At 36.5% G+C, this 11,841-nt stretch overlaps 1 protein-coding gene across 1 annotated transcript; it reads left to right on the top strand.

The window, feature by feature from the left end:
• Positions 1–4,046: 4,046 nt before the first annotated feature.
• LOC132559962 (mitochondrial carnitine/acylcarnitine carrier protein-like) lies at positions 4,047–11,576 on the top strand. Its single transcript, XM_060224601.1, has 9 exons — positions 4,047–4,193; positions 5,536–5,628; positions 5,749–5,876; positions 6,188–6,278; positions 6,453–6,570; positions 7,080–7,152; positions 8,785–8,894; positions 9,388–9,512; positions 10,498–11,576. The coding sequence occupies exons 1-9, from the start codon at positions 4,098–4,100 to the stop codon at positions 10,558–10,560; spliced, it is 897 nt and encodes a 298-aa protein (XP_060080584.1). The 5' UTR covers positions 4,047–4,097; the 3' UTR covers positions 10,561–11,576.
• The last annotated feature ends 265 nt before the right edge of the window (positions 11,577–11,841 follow it).

The raw sequence follows: 11,841 nt of genomic DNA, 5'->3' as shown, positions 1-11,841 counted from the left end.
TGGCGTCTGCTGAAGCCATCAATAGTATGTCTGAGATAGTAAAATAAAACATAAACAGACATGCTCACAAAATATTAATTTAAACATAAATAAATAATAAATAAACATATCTAATGAGGGCATGATATTAAGAATTAAAATATATGGAAAATATGTATGAGCAGATGTGCATGAGGAACATCGGCTATATAAAATATGTCAACCGATGTTCCCATATGAGAAACCATTTCACTTCATTTCACACCAGGATATACAATGTATAATGGTCTAGTGAGATCACGATGGCGACCAAAATGACATACAGAAACTGACACTGTATCAGCCTAAACACCGATAATATTTCACAAAGTTTGATTACCAGAAACGGAAATAAAGAATTAAGAACGATCAACACAACGATTTCATGAGTCATGAGTGAAGCATTTATTAAGCCTAACAAATCACTTAGTCAGGACACTTTCCATCCTTTTTGTGAAAACTACACCGTGCTCATGCGACCAGTATGTACATTAACATCAGTCTTCATGGCCGTTGAAAGTCAGCACATGTAACAAGGAGCCGATAATGTACCCATATATAACTATAGATCAACTAGAATGACTTCTGTCTTTTCCACAGGTTTCAAGTAGACCTAGCGGTCGTGTAGTAGGTTTCAAATGTTTTAGGAGTGTATGCGTTCATGAGAGAGTCCAGGGGCGAAGCCCGGTTGAAGGGGGTGTGGGTGTGGGTGGGGGTTCCACTTTAACCGTACAAGAGACTTATATAAATGGTGTTTTTTTGTTTATTCACATATGCCTTTTCAATTTGTGTACATGTGATCCTCAAATACAAGGCTGTTATGTATGGTCACTACTATATCACTTAATATATCCTCTTTTGAAAGTGACCAAGATTTTCCAATGTCCGACCAACATGCATGGATTAGCAATTTCCACATGAAATCGTAAAAGTAATTGGTGGCTTCATTCTGAGAGCATGACCATTAGACTTGACTTGACCATAAGACTTGACTTGACCATTAAACTTGAGTTGACCATTTAACTTGACCATTAGACTTGACCATTGTAACAAAATAAGGGTAAAAATTTCATAACCAGTAATTGTTATAATTGATTGTGTATTTGTATTCCATAATTGATACACACTATGTCCATTTAATGTGTACATTTATAAATCACATTTATAAATTGTATATACGCTGCAAGCTGTGACCACTTTGACCATCGGTCAAGTCAACTAAGACCACTTTGGCCATCGGTCAAACTGGCTTTCATTGTAATGGGAATTCCACGACGCAATTCCCGAATGCTATAAATAAGGCGCCCCGACCAAGCTAAATCAGTGCTGGTAGGGAGGTGCCCACAACAGGTCCAGAGTGCTGGTAGAAAGGTGTCCAACGAAAGGTACTATCCGGAATCAAGCTGATGTCCATTTGAAGTACTAAGCCACGAGACTGTTCCTTGGACAATACCAGTGCTCCGCTTCTCAAATACCACCAGGGAAGCGTAATTTTGTAAAACTGTTATCCTGTATAATGAACTCATTAAAACAGACGAAACGAACCTGACATTCCTTACTCTTGTCTATATAACAGTGTTATACCATTAGACTTGACCAGACCATTTAACTTGACCATTAGAATTGACTTGACAATTTAACTTGACCATTAGACTTGACCATAAGTCTTGACTTGACTATTAGACTTGACTTTTCCCTGAAGTACACCCGAAGTCACTAGCGTCCACTCAATTACTCACATTTGAGAAAGACCTATTTCCATCCGAAATGATATGGATGTAATTCATTTAGACCCCTCCCCTCCCCCCAATTACCCGCTTACCATATAAAATCTTTGATACAGCGGTGTAACGTTTTTTTAATCGAAACTCGGCCCACAATTGTCACTCTTATCAAATTAAAGTGAGTCTGATGCTTTGATACAGCCTCAAGTGTGACTACCAGATCCAACAAATTTGGTTTTACAATTTCTTTAACACATGTTCAATCTTTGACAAAGAGAAAAAATACATACATAAGTGACGCTGCTGAAGATCTTTATCTGCCTGAAGTGTCCAAAATTATATTGACCAAGATCAAGATCGTTGGAAATAGAACACTACACACGTGTCCATATTACAACCCTAAACCTTACAACGAAAAACGTGCAAAAATCATTGACATCTCACTAAGGCGAGCCTCCCAGCTCCGTAACTCCACACTAGTCATCGATGGTAATTTCAATTTACCTGGTAAGGACTGGACAAATTAGATCATATAGCCCAACACTGACCATTAAAAAAATCCACTACAACTTTGGCAATCTCCTTGATGACTGGTTGGTTCACACAATGTGTTACATTTCCAACCCGTAACAACCACATGTTGAAGCAAGTTTAATGGAAATATACAGAAGGTAAAATCAGCCCCACTACAGACTCAGTTGATTGCAAACCGGGGCACTGAAGTATAATGGCAAACTCCACAACAACCGCTCTCATAAGGCCAATTTATTGAACAATCAGTTTCTATCTGTCTTCTCAAGTACCGACAACACTAATTCATAGACACACATGTAGCAATATAAAATGCGCAACGAAAGCATTCTTGTGATGCCAAGTATTCAACTAAACAACTAAGGGGGCAAACAAACTTCTCCTTACCTAGACCCAGCAAAAGCTGCTGATCCTTACGACATAAAACCAAATATCCTTAAAGAATTAGCATCCGAAATCCCCCTTCTCCCTCCTCCCTATCGCTCCAATGTACAAAAAAGGCCCGAAAAGTATTGTCCCATTTCACTTACTTGTATTTGCTGTAAAGTACTATGCCATATGCTGATAACAATAACGTTGTTTTTCCCTTACAGCATAGATTCAGACAAATTAGGTCCAGTGAAAGCCAGCTAATTGAATTAATAGATGACATTTCTTGTAAGCTGGAAGATGGCAAACAAATATATATGTTAATCGTGGACTTTAGTAAGGCCTTTGTCAAAGTGAGCCATTCACTGCTCGTCCATAAACGTAAGGGCTGTGGAATAAAGCTGTTGCCTGGATATCTAACTTCCTTAGATGTAGAAACCAGTCTTTGATAGTAGAAGTAGAAGTGCCCTATCCTGTCCCAGTAAGATCTGGGGTGCCCCAAGGCTCGGTCCTCGGGCCGAGTCTTTTTCTATACTACATCAATGACATTGCTGAAGATATAAATTTCACTATGAGATCATTTGATACTACCATGTACTTGGCCAACTCCCTGCAAATAGATTTGGATAGATTAGCACTTTGGGAGGAAAATGGCTTTCTATTCTGAAAAACGTCACGTCTTATAAATCACCAAAAATAAGCATTTAAAAACAAGAACAAAAATATACCACTCTAGGTTTCCTGAAGGTCAATTTGAAAATTCAATATACTGACTTCAAAGAAAAAAAACTAAAAATCCTTTGTCCGCCTTCAGGTAGAACATGCAAGCGCAGTATGGGACCCTTACTTGAAAAAAAAGATATAGACAAAGTTGAGATGATCCAGGGCTGGGCTGCCCGTTTCGTTGTCAATCTCTATCGTAACACCTCCAGTGTATGTAACATGTTAGAACATCGGAAATGATGTAGCCTCGAGACCGCAGAAAAGATGCAAGGCTGGTAATGTTTTACAAAAGATACAATGCAAAAATTGCCATTACGTCCAAACATCTCAGACAAACTTCAAGACGACCCAGGTAACCAATTTTCTCTGTTAGCACACATTTTGTCTCTCTCAAACATGACATAATCTTCACTAAGTTTAAGTAAGTAAGTTACTTGGAAGAGGAGTAATCCTCGATTCTGTTACATGTCCTACAGTAATTTTCGAATTTATTAAATTATTCTAATTAGATTATCTTATTGACTTCAATTGACTGGTTCATCTTTAAATGTTAGTAAGCTTAAACTTTTATTTTCTAAAAGTATTCTGAAGGGCAGACCCGTTGGTTCATGTATATGACGCGCATGGAACCTTAATGTTTTAATTAAGGGCCCATAACTCTGACAAGTTCCGGTAACGTTTATCTGGACCGGCTTGCACTGCTCAATTCCATTCCTGCAATAATAAAACGCAATGGGGAAAAAGTCGAATCCCGTGAAGGACTTTATCGCCGGAGGTGCAGGAGGAGTATGTTGCGTTTTTGCCGGCCATCCTCTTGACACCATAAAGGTAATACTGGTTTATTTTCTATTTCAGGTTAGCGTATCAGTGTCAGTGTAGACGAGTCCTGCTTTGTGACCAAGTGCAGTAATAAAACCGTTCTGTTTAATTTTCCGGACAGCTCTGATGATGCAATGTTTGTTTCTATATTGAAGTCTACTGAAGTGCTGTATACTTTTTTCATTGTAAAGAGCTCGGGGGAGAAATCTTCGCGCTTCGTCCTGTAATACTAATATTTTATTTGTTGTGGACTTTGACCCCGATCCAGTTACACTCGACTGAACCTGCCTTAGAATCAATTTTGACCTCAAAGCATTATTGTATATAAATTGTCAATGTTACAAAGACGTCGTCCAACTAAAACTGGTGAAATACATCTGTCAATCAATGTATCACGTTTATCAACAGCATCACACTGACGATATATATAATGTATTTTTATAAAGTACTGTATGTAATGTGTAAAGTACTGTATTTAATATGGATAAAGTGTTTAAAAACATACAAAAAACATATTCAGACATGCAAACATACACATCCAGTTATCTCTCAGCTAGCAGGAAATATATTATCCATAGGATTATGACAATTCAATATCACCACAAATGCCAAGGCAATTACAAACTGTACAGTGCATTTTGAGTTCAAGACAAGGACCTTTTACCATAGAAATACACAAAAATCAATTCTATTCTACCTCTTTAATAATGCTCAACCTGTATCAGTCATATGTAGTAGGTGGAAGCACATGTTGTCCCACTACATTGTTGTACAAGTTAGCAGGAGTCTGAATTTCGCTGTAGTAACATGGCAGATGTCAGCCTTGCCACCACCTAAAGGTCATTACTTTGAGTCCCAGTGATGGACAGGACTTTTTCAATTAGATCATAAAAATACATTTCCACTGAAATGTCTCTAAAAAATAAGGTTGGTAAGATATTTAGAATCAGGATGTATAGATGCAGATTCTCATTTTGATGGCCCTTCTTTGATAAATGTTAAAAACTTCAGGGTAGAATCAAGGCTGAAAAATATAGTCAGTCATCAGTCAACATTTTTCTTGTAATTGTTTTAAAAACTCATTTTCAATCTTTGTTATATTTAGTTACTTTTACCCCAAATTATAGAGTCAAAATTTTTATTTAAGATTGTATAGATATATCTTTTGAAATCCAGGATTGAATTTAATGCTCAAAGTCAAAAAGTTGAAAATATTATCAAGGTCAAAAAGAAGGCCGTATTACTCCTTCATATGACAATAATGACACATGAACTCTTATTATTTCATCCCTGTTTTTTTTTTTTAAATTGATAATCAAAGCTCGGCAAATTCTATTTTTCTGATTCCCAGGTGCGAGTACAGACCATGCCCAAACCAGCACCAGGACAGAGCCCATTATACAAGGGAACACTAGACTGTGCCTTAAAGACAGTCCAGAAAGAGGTAACAGACTGCAAGTGTTTTGTCCACTTTCATATAAGTAGCCTATAACTTATATAAGTACATTCAGGAGAAATCGTACATATAGTTAAATAGTTGTAATAAATGTAATTTTTCCTACAGGGATTCTTGGGATTATACAAAGGCATGGCTGCCCCTTTGATGGGTGTGGCACCTATGTTTGCCATCTGTTTCTTTGGTTTTGGAGTGGGTAAAAGATTACAACAGAAGAATCCTGGAGACTCTCTATCGTAAGAGTTTCATATTTACATGTCTTGTGTAGGAAGCTATAAATATTTATATAAATCTTAATTGTTTTATTTCAAGAAGGAAAAAGTTGCTATAAATAACAGTTTTAATGAAACAATGAATTAGTAAACAAAAAAGTTAAATTTAAACTCTATATGTGTTACAAATTTTATTCTTTGATATCAGATTTTGTCCCAAGTTTTTTGCCCTTTACAAATTGTCTATTTTTTCTAAATCACGATCACTTTCTTTCTGTTACTAGATCAATTACAGCATCATGAAAGACATTTTTTAAAAATTTGTTTTTGTTTAGGTATGTTCAAATTTTCATGGCTGGAGGACTGGCTGGAGTATTTACCACCGGAATTATGACCCCAGGGGAGAGGATTAAGTGTCTTCTACAGGTATGTTGTACAAATTGCAATGAACTGTTTTCACTACATTTCTTCTGTACAACATCCTTATAACATGGTAAAGGCAATTAGGTAACATATCTATTCTTTTGACAATAAGCATTTACTTCATTTTTTGTATTAAGAAATGAATTGATTCAGAATATAATGACTCTGCTATTACAGATCCAGGCTGATTCAAAGGTGAAGAAATATGCTGGTCCTGTTGACTGTGCCAAGCAGCTATACAAGGAAGGTGGAATCCGCAGTATCTACAAGGGTACTGCGGCAACACTCCTCCGAGGTAGGTCACAGCAATATCTACACATGCACTATAGTAACACTCACACTACTTAAAGGTAGGTCACAACAGTATCCAGAAGGACACTGCAGCAAGGTTCCTCCTAGTTGAGGCACAAGATAGAAAGTTTACTTCCTTAATGATGTGTAAGCATGTTTGATCAATAATTCTCCAGGGTAGAGCAGGTATTTAAGCCTAAACCAACAATGGATGGAGGGGTGGAAGGTAGTAAGCTATTGCAGTCATACTGTGTTGAGATGGGACATGTTTAAGCACTAAGCCTGTTTAATGAACACTACACCTACACATTGAACTTTACATGTGTACATCGAGTACTATAGCTATATATTGAACACTACACTTATACATATATTAAACATTACACCTTTTCATTTCTAAGTTCTACAATACATGTGTCTTGTACTTAAATCAGTCGCTGCAGTGCTATTTTAGGATATTGCCGTAAGTTCATAAAACTTATCATAAAAAACATTGTTTTGATGTGTTTTCAGACATACCAGCTAGTGGAATGTATTTCATGAGCTACGAGTATCTACAACATACACTCACACCAGCAGGAGGAAGGTAGGTCAAAGTTCAAACCTGACTTTGGACCAACAAATATTTTTGAGGCTAGTGTCACCATTCGACATACATCTGAATTTAGGACTACCAAATACTGCTGTAGCGATGGCCACCATTCAAACATACACCTTAAACTGTTATTTTTATGTACTCTCACATTCAGTTACATTTTAAAATGCAAAAGACAGACGGAGGGGGCTTGAGTCGGTCATGTTTTTGTTCCTGTTACTGACTGTATTACTGTATCTAGCAAACACCCATGTCTGATAGTTCAAGCCACTAGATATTCAAATTGATGATCCATCATTGTAATGTTATAATCCCATCTCTAACAAATGACTTGGATATTTTGAAGGACAGCCACAATATACTGTATAACACATGAAAACTTTTGTTGCTTGCTTTTCTTAAGAAAAATCACAAAAATGGCAAGAAAGAAGAATTGATTTGAAAAAATTTTGTGTAAAATCAACCCTCAAAATTATGTCTTAGATTTTCACTGTGAAAGAACCCTAGGATATTTCTTGTTCTAACATAAGTTTGTTCATCTTTTTCTGAGTAGTTTTGATATAGTCCAATTTTTCTCACCTTGTACGATGGATGATATATTTTTTACAGTCAGTAATGCAAAGACTAATGGTCAGATTGTGTTTGATCGTCTCGAAGACTTGAGTGTGAGGTACACCTTAGACACTGGGAGAATGCCATATGTTTGTAATTGGGATATTATTTGTGTGTTGACTTGGGTGTTAGACATACCCTGGATGCTGGGAGAATGCCATATGTTTGTAATTGGGATATTATTGGTGTGTTGACTTGGGTAAGAGGCTTATCCTGGACACTGGGGGAATGACAGATGTTTGTAGTTGTGAAGACTTGAGTGTGAGACATACTCTGGACACAGATGTTTGTAGTTGTGAAGACTTGCCATATATTTTGTAGTTGTGAAGACTTGGTGTGATATTATTGGTGTGTTGTGAAGACTTGAGTGTGACATACTCTGGACGTTGAATGGCAGATAGTTGTGAAGACTGGTGTGAGGCTGGGGGAATGGCAGATGTTTGTAGTTGTGAAGACTTGAGTGTGAGACATACTCTGGATACTGGGGGAATGGCAGATGTTTGTAGTTGTGAAGACTTGAGTGTGAGACATACTCTGGATACTGGGGGAATGGCAGATGTTTGTAGTTGTGAAGACTTGAGTGTGAGACATACTCTGTATACTAGGGGAATGGCAGATGTTTGTAGTTGTGAAGACTTGAGTGTGAGACATACTCTGGACACTGGGGGAATGACAGATGTTTGTAGTTGTGAAGACTTGAGTGTGAAGCTTACGATGGACACTGGGGGAATGACAGATGTTTGTAGTTGTGAAGACTTGAGTGTGAAGCTTACGATGGACACTGGGGGAATGACAGATGTTTGTAGTTGTGAAGACTTGAGTGTGAGACATACTCTGGATACTGGGGGAATGGCAGATGTTTGTAGTTGTGAAGACTTGAGTGTGAGACATACTCTGGACACTGGGGGAATGACAGATGTTTGTAGTTGTGAAGACTTGAGTGTGAAGCTTACGATGGACACTGGGGGAATGACAGGTGTTTGTAACAGGGGTATATTGTGTGTTTTACAGTCGTGAAGATTTAAGTGTGGGACGTACCCTGTTCGCTGGGGGAGTGGCAGGCATTTGTAACTGGGGTGTGTGTCTCCCAGCAGATGTCCTCAAATCAAGGCTACAGACAGGTGAGTTTTCTTTCTTAGGTCTCAAAGAATTCATTTCTATGTCTGATATAATTTGGCTATACTATAATTATCATTTTAATATGTGTCTGGGTTTTGTAATCTTTAAATTGAATTTTGATTTTATTTTGTGAAATAATCCTGTATTCTTTTGGTCACTTATCTACCAGTATTCTTGCTAATTCTCTCCTATACTGGGGAAACAAATGTATTGGCGAGAACTGAATCAGTTGGCAGCCAGTGGTCCTGGAAAGATGTTGTGCATCCTTGATATTGATAATTAAACAATATTTGCCAACATGAGATGATAGCATATTTCAAATGGACCTTATTATAAATCATGACACAATTGTAAATGCCAACTGTTATGCTGTGCATAAATAGCACAGTCAATGAATTGCATCCAAAATAGAAACTGATTAGTTAGGTTAGCCTGCAGCTGTTGAGAAGAAGAATTTCTCATTCATTTTAATGCCTTGGTTTTATTGGTTAACAGCTCCTGCTGGTACATACCCCAATGGTATCCGTGACGTGTACCGACAGCTGATGAGGGAGGAAGGGTTTATGTCCCTGTACAAAGGCTTCACCCCAGTCATGCTCAGAGCATTCCCAGCTAATGCTGTAAGTACTCAAACACTTGAAGTATGATACACAGATTTACTTCCTATTTAACATGTCAACAGTTTGGATGTATAATATGTTGTTGTTGTACAACCATAAGGTACAAAATTAATTACTTGTTTATTTATATGAGCAAAGTATTTGCGGTTTCTCTTGGTGACAAAGTTGCTTTTGATAAGAATGTTTCAGGGTCTTGCTGACAGACTAAAGGGTCTGAGCTTATTAGTAGGGATGAAGGGAGACTATAGTATCTCGTTGTGAGCATCTGTCCTTCAGTGTCACTGGAATCCTTAATACTTTGGATCCCCTAGGTCAAATGTTGTGTCGAACATAAATGTTAACCTTTATCAGCTCTCTAGCAGCTTCATATGAAGATTGATTTTCATCAAATGTCAAGATTGATTTTCATCAAATGTCACACACATAAAAAGGATCATGATATTAATCTTGGTGAAAAAGTGTGTTTCGTATTAAAATAAACACAGTAGTCATGTTGACCATTGACCTACATCAAAGAGATGTGTGTCATGTATCAAAAGTTGGTCACTTTGACCTACAGTTTGACTTTTGACCTACATCAGTTAAAAAACTTAAATAATTTCCTACATCACCAATCACTGGAAATTCATACTCTGAATATGTTTTCACCCTGGTGAGGTGATGTCACATTTCCAGTACCGGTAGGTGACTCTGACCTAAATTTTGACTTTTGACCTACATTTAAGAAAAAGTTTGTCTGTGCTCTATCTCTTACAATACTAGACACTGGATCTTCATACTTGGTGTATGGATTTCCCTTGGTGAGGTGGTGTGTTTGTAAATCACCTGATTATTTTGGATTTTTTCCTCATTCATAAAAGTCCATGAGAGCTCAGAAAAATTCTATTTTTTGAGTTAAAATGTCAAATGTACATATTTTCCACCTTACCCTGAATGTGTTTAAAACACTATCTGTATATGAATGAATATCTTTCCTCTATTGTAGGCCTGTTTCTTAGGATTTGAGGTGACAATGAAGGCGCTCAACTGGCTGTCCCCAGAAAATTGATGCCTGCTGTTGATAAAGATTGCTAATATGCATGATACATTTGACCTTGTGCTGACCTTTCTAGAGAATCATCCTCTGAGGTCAGGATGGGGTCAGATGTATATATTCAGTGTCCTTGAATTTGAGTTGGAAATCTCAGGGCTGTGTGATATACTTCTTGTATGGGAGAGCATGCGATAGTAGCGATATCTATACAGACTGTGAAATTAATTTCATGTAAGAATTGTGATGTTTATACTTACCTGAAAGGTAATGTGTGATACTTATAGAAATTCAAATTATGTTTCATTTTCTTATTTAACAATACAATATTTGCTTTCATTAATTCTGCTCTTTGTAAGAAGTTTCATACTTTTGATGTTTACTTTTAATTTGCAAAAATATGGAATTATGAAAATTAGACTGATTCTATCATACCATGTGTTTTTTTTCACCCAAGTTCAGTTTATTGTTTTGAGTTATTCAACCATATCAGAAGTCTTGTTTTAGTCTAATTAATATACCATATCTTATATTAGTTTTACTCATTTGTGTACGCTACTCTACCAAAACATTATTGTCAACTAATCTGTGGTTAGTCTTTTCTGCTTGGTTTTTGTGAACCATGATTTACTGAAATTTTTCATAATAAAATTGTAAAATAAAGACATTTAAGTCTGTTTACATGTAAAACATGAATAAACAGGTTTATATTCATTTATGAATAGGTCCATTCTATACTTTCCTATATAAATTCCACATTTATATAACGTTACATACATTAACCACCTCTCTAAAAGGGGCACCTGTCTATAAAGAACTTTTTTCAGATGACCTTTGAGCACAGCTTTGACTCTTGCCCTTTAACTATGTAATCACACTTGTGGGCGATTTAGGTCCTTACTGATATAGATATATGATTTATGTTGTTGAAATTAATTTTCTTAAAGTTAATGTTGTGAGTACAGCGGTATTTAGCAATTTGTTTCTCTTGATATTTTATGTAATCAGATTTAATAAATTATTTTTGAACACAATGTTGTCCTGTGTCCTGTGATTTCATTACCATTACTAGCTTTATTATGTTATACAGCCAACTCTGGAACTATGAACTGTCTCTGTCAATTGTTTCAATATAACTCTATGTTATTACACACTAAACATATATTAACTTTTAGAAAGTGTTTCAACATTTTGTTATTTGTAAATTTTAATCATTAAAATCAGTCAAGGCCATTCATCCCAGCATAATACATTTATACTTCAGAGTCATGATCATGAGCCTTGTTATTCAGAAGAAAC

The sequence above is a fragment of the Ylistrum balloti genome, unplaced genomic scaffold (genome assembly GCF_031769215.1).
Source record: "Ylistrum balloti isolate Yb309-2 unplaced genomic scaffold, AGI_CSIRO_Ybal_v1 Utg371000, whole genome shotgun sequence".
Lineage (NCBI taxonomy): Eukaryota > Metazoa > Mollusca > Bivalvia > Pectinida > Pectinidae > Ylistrum > Ylistrum balloti.
The sequence above is the reverse complement of the archived record's forward strand: the minus strand, read 5'-3'. Positions and strand labels throughout refer to the sequence as shown.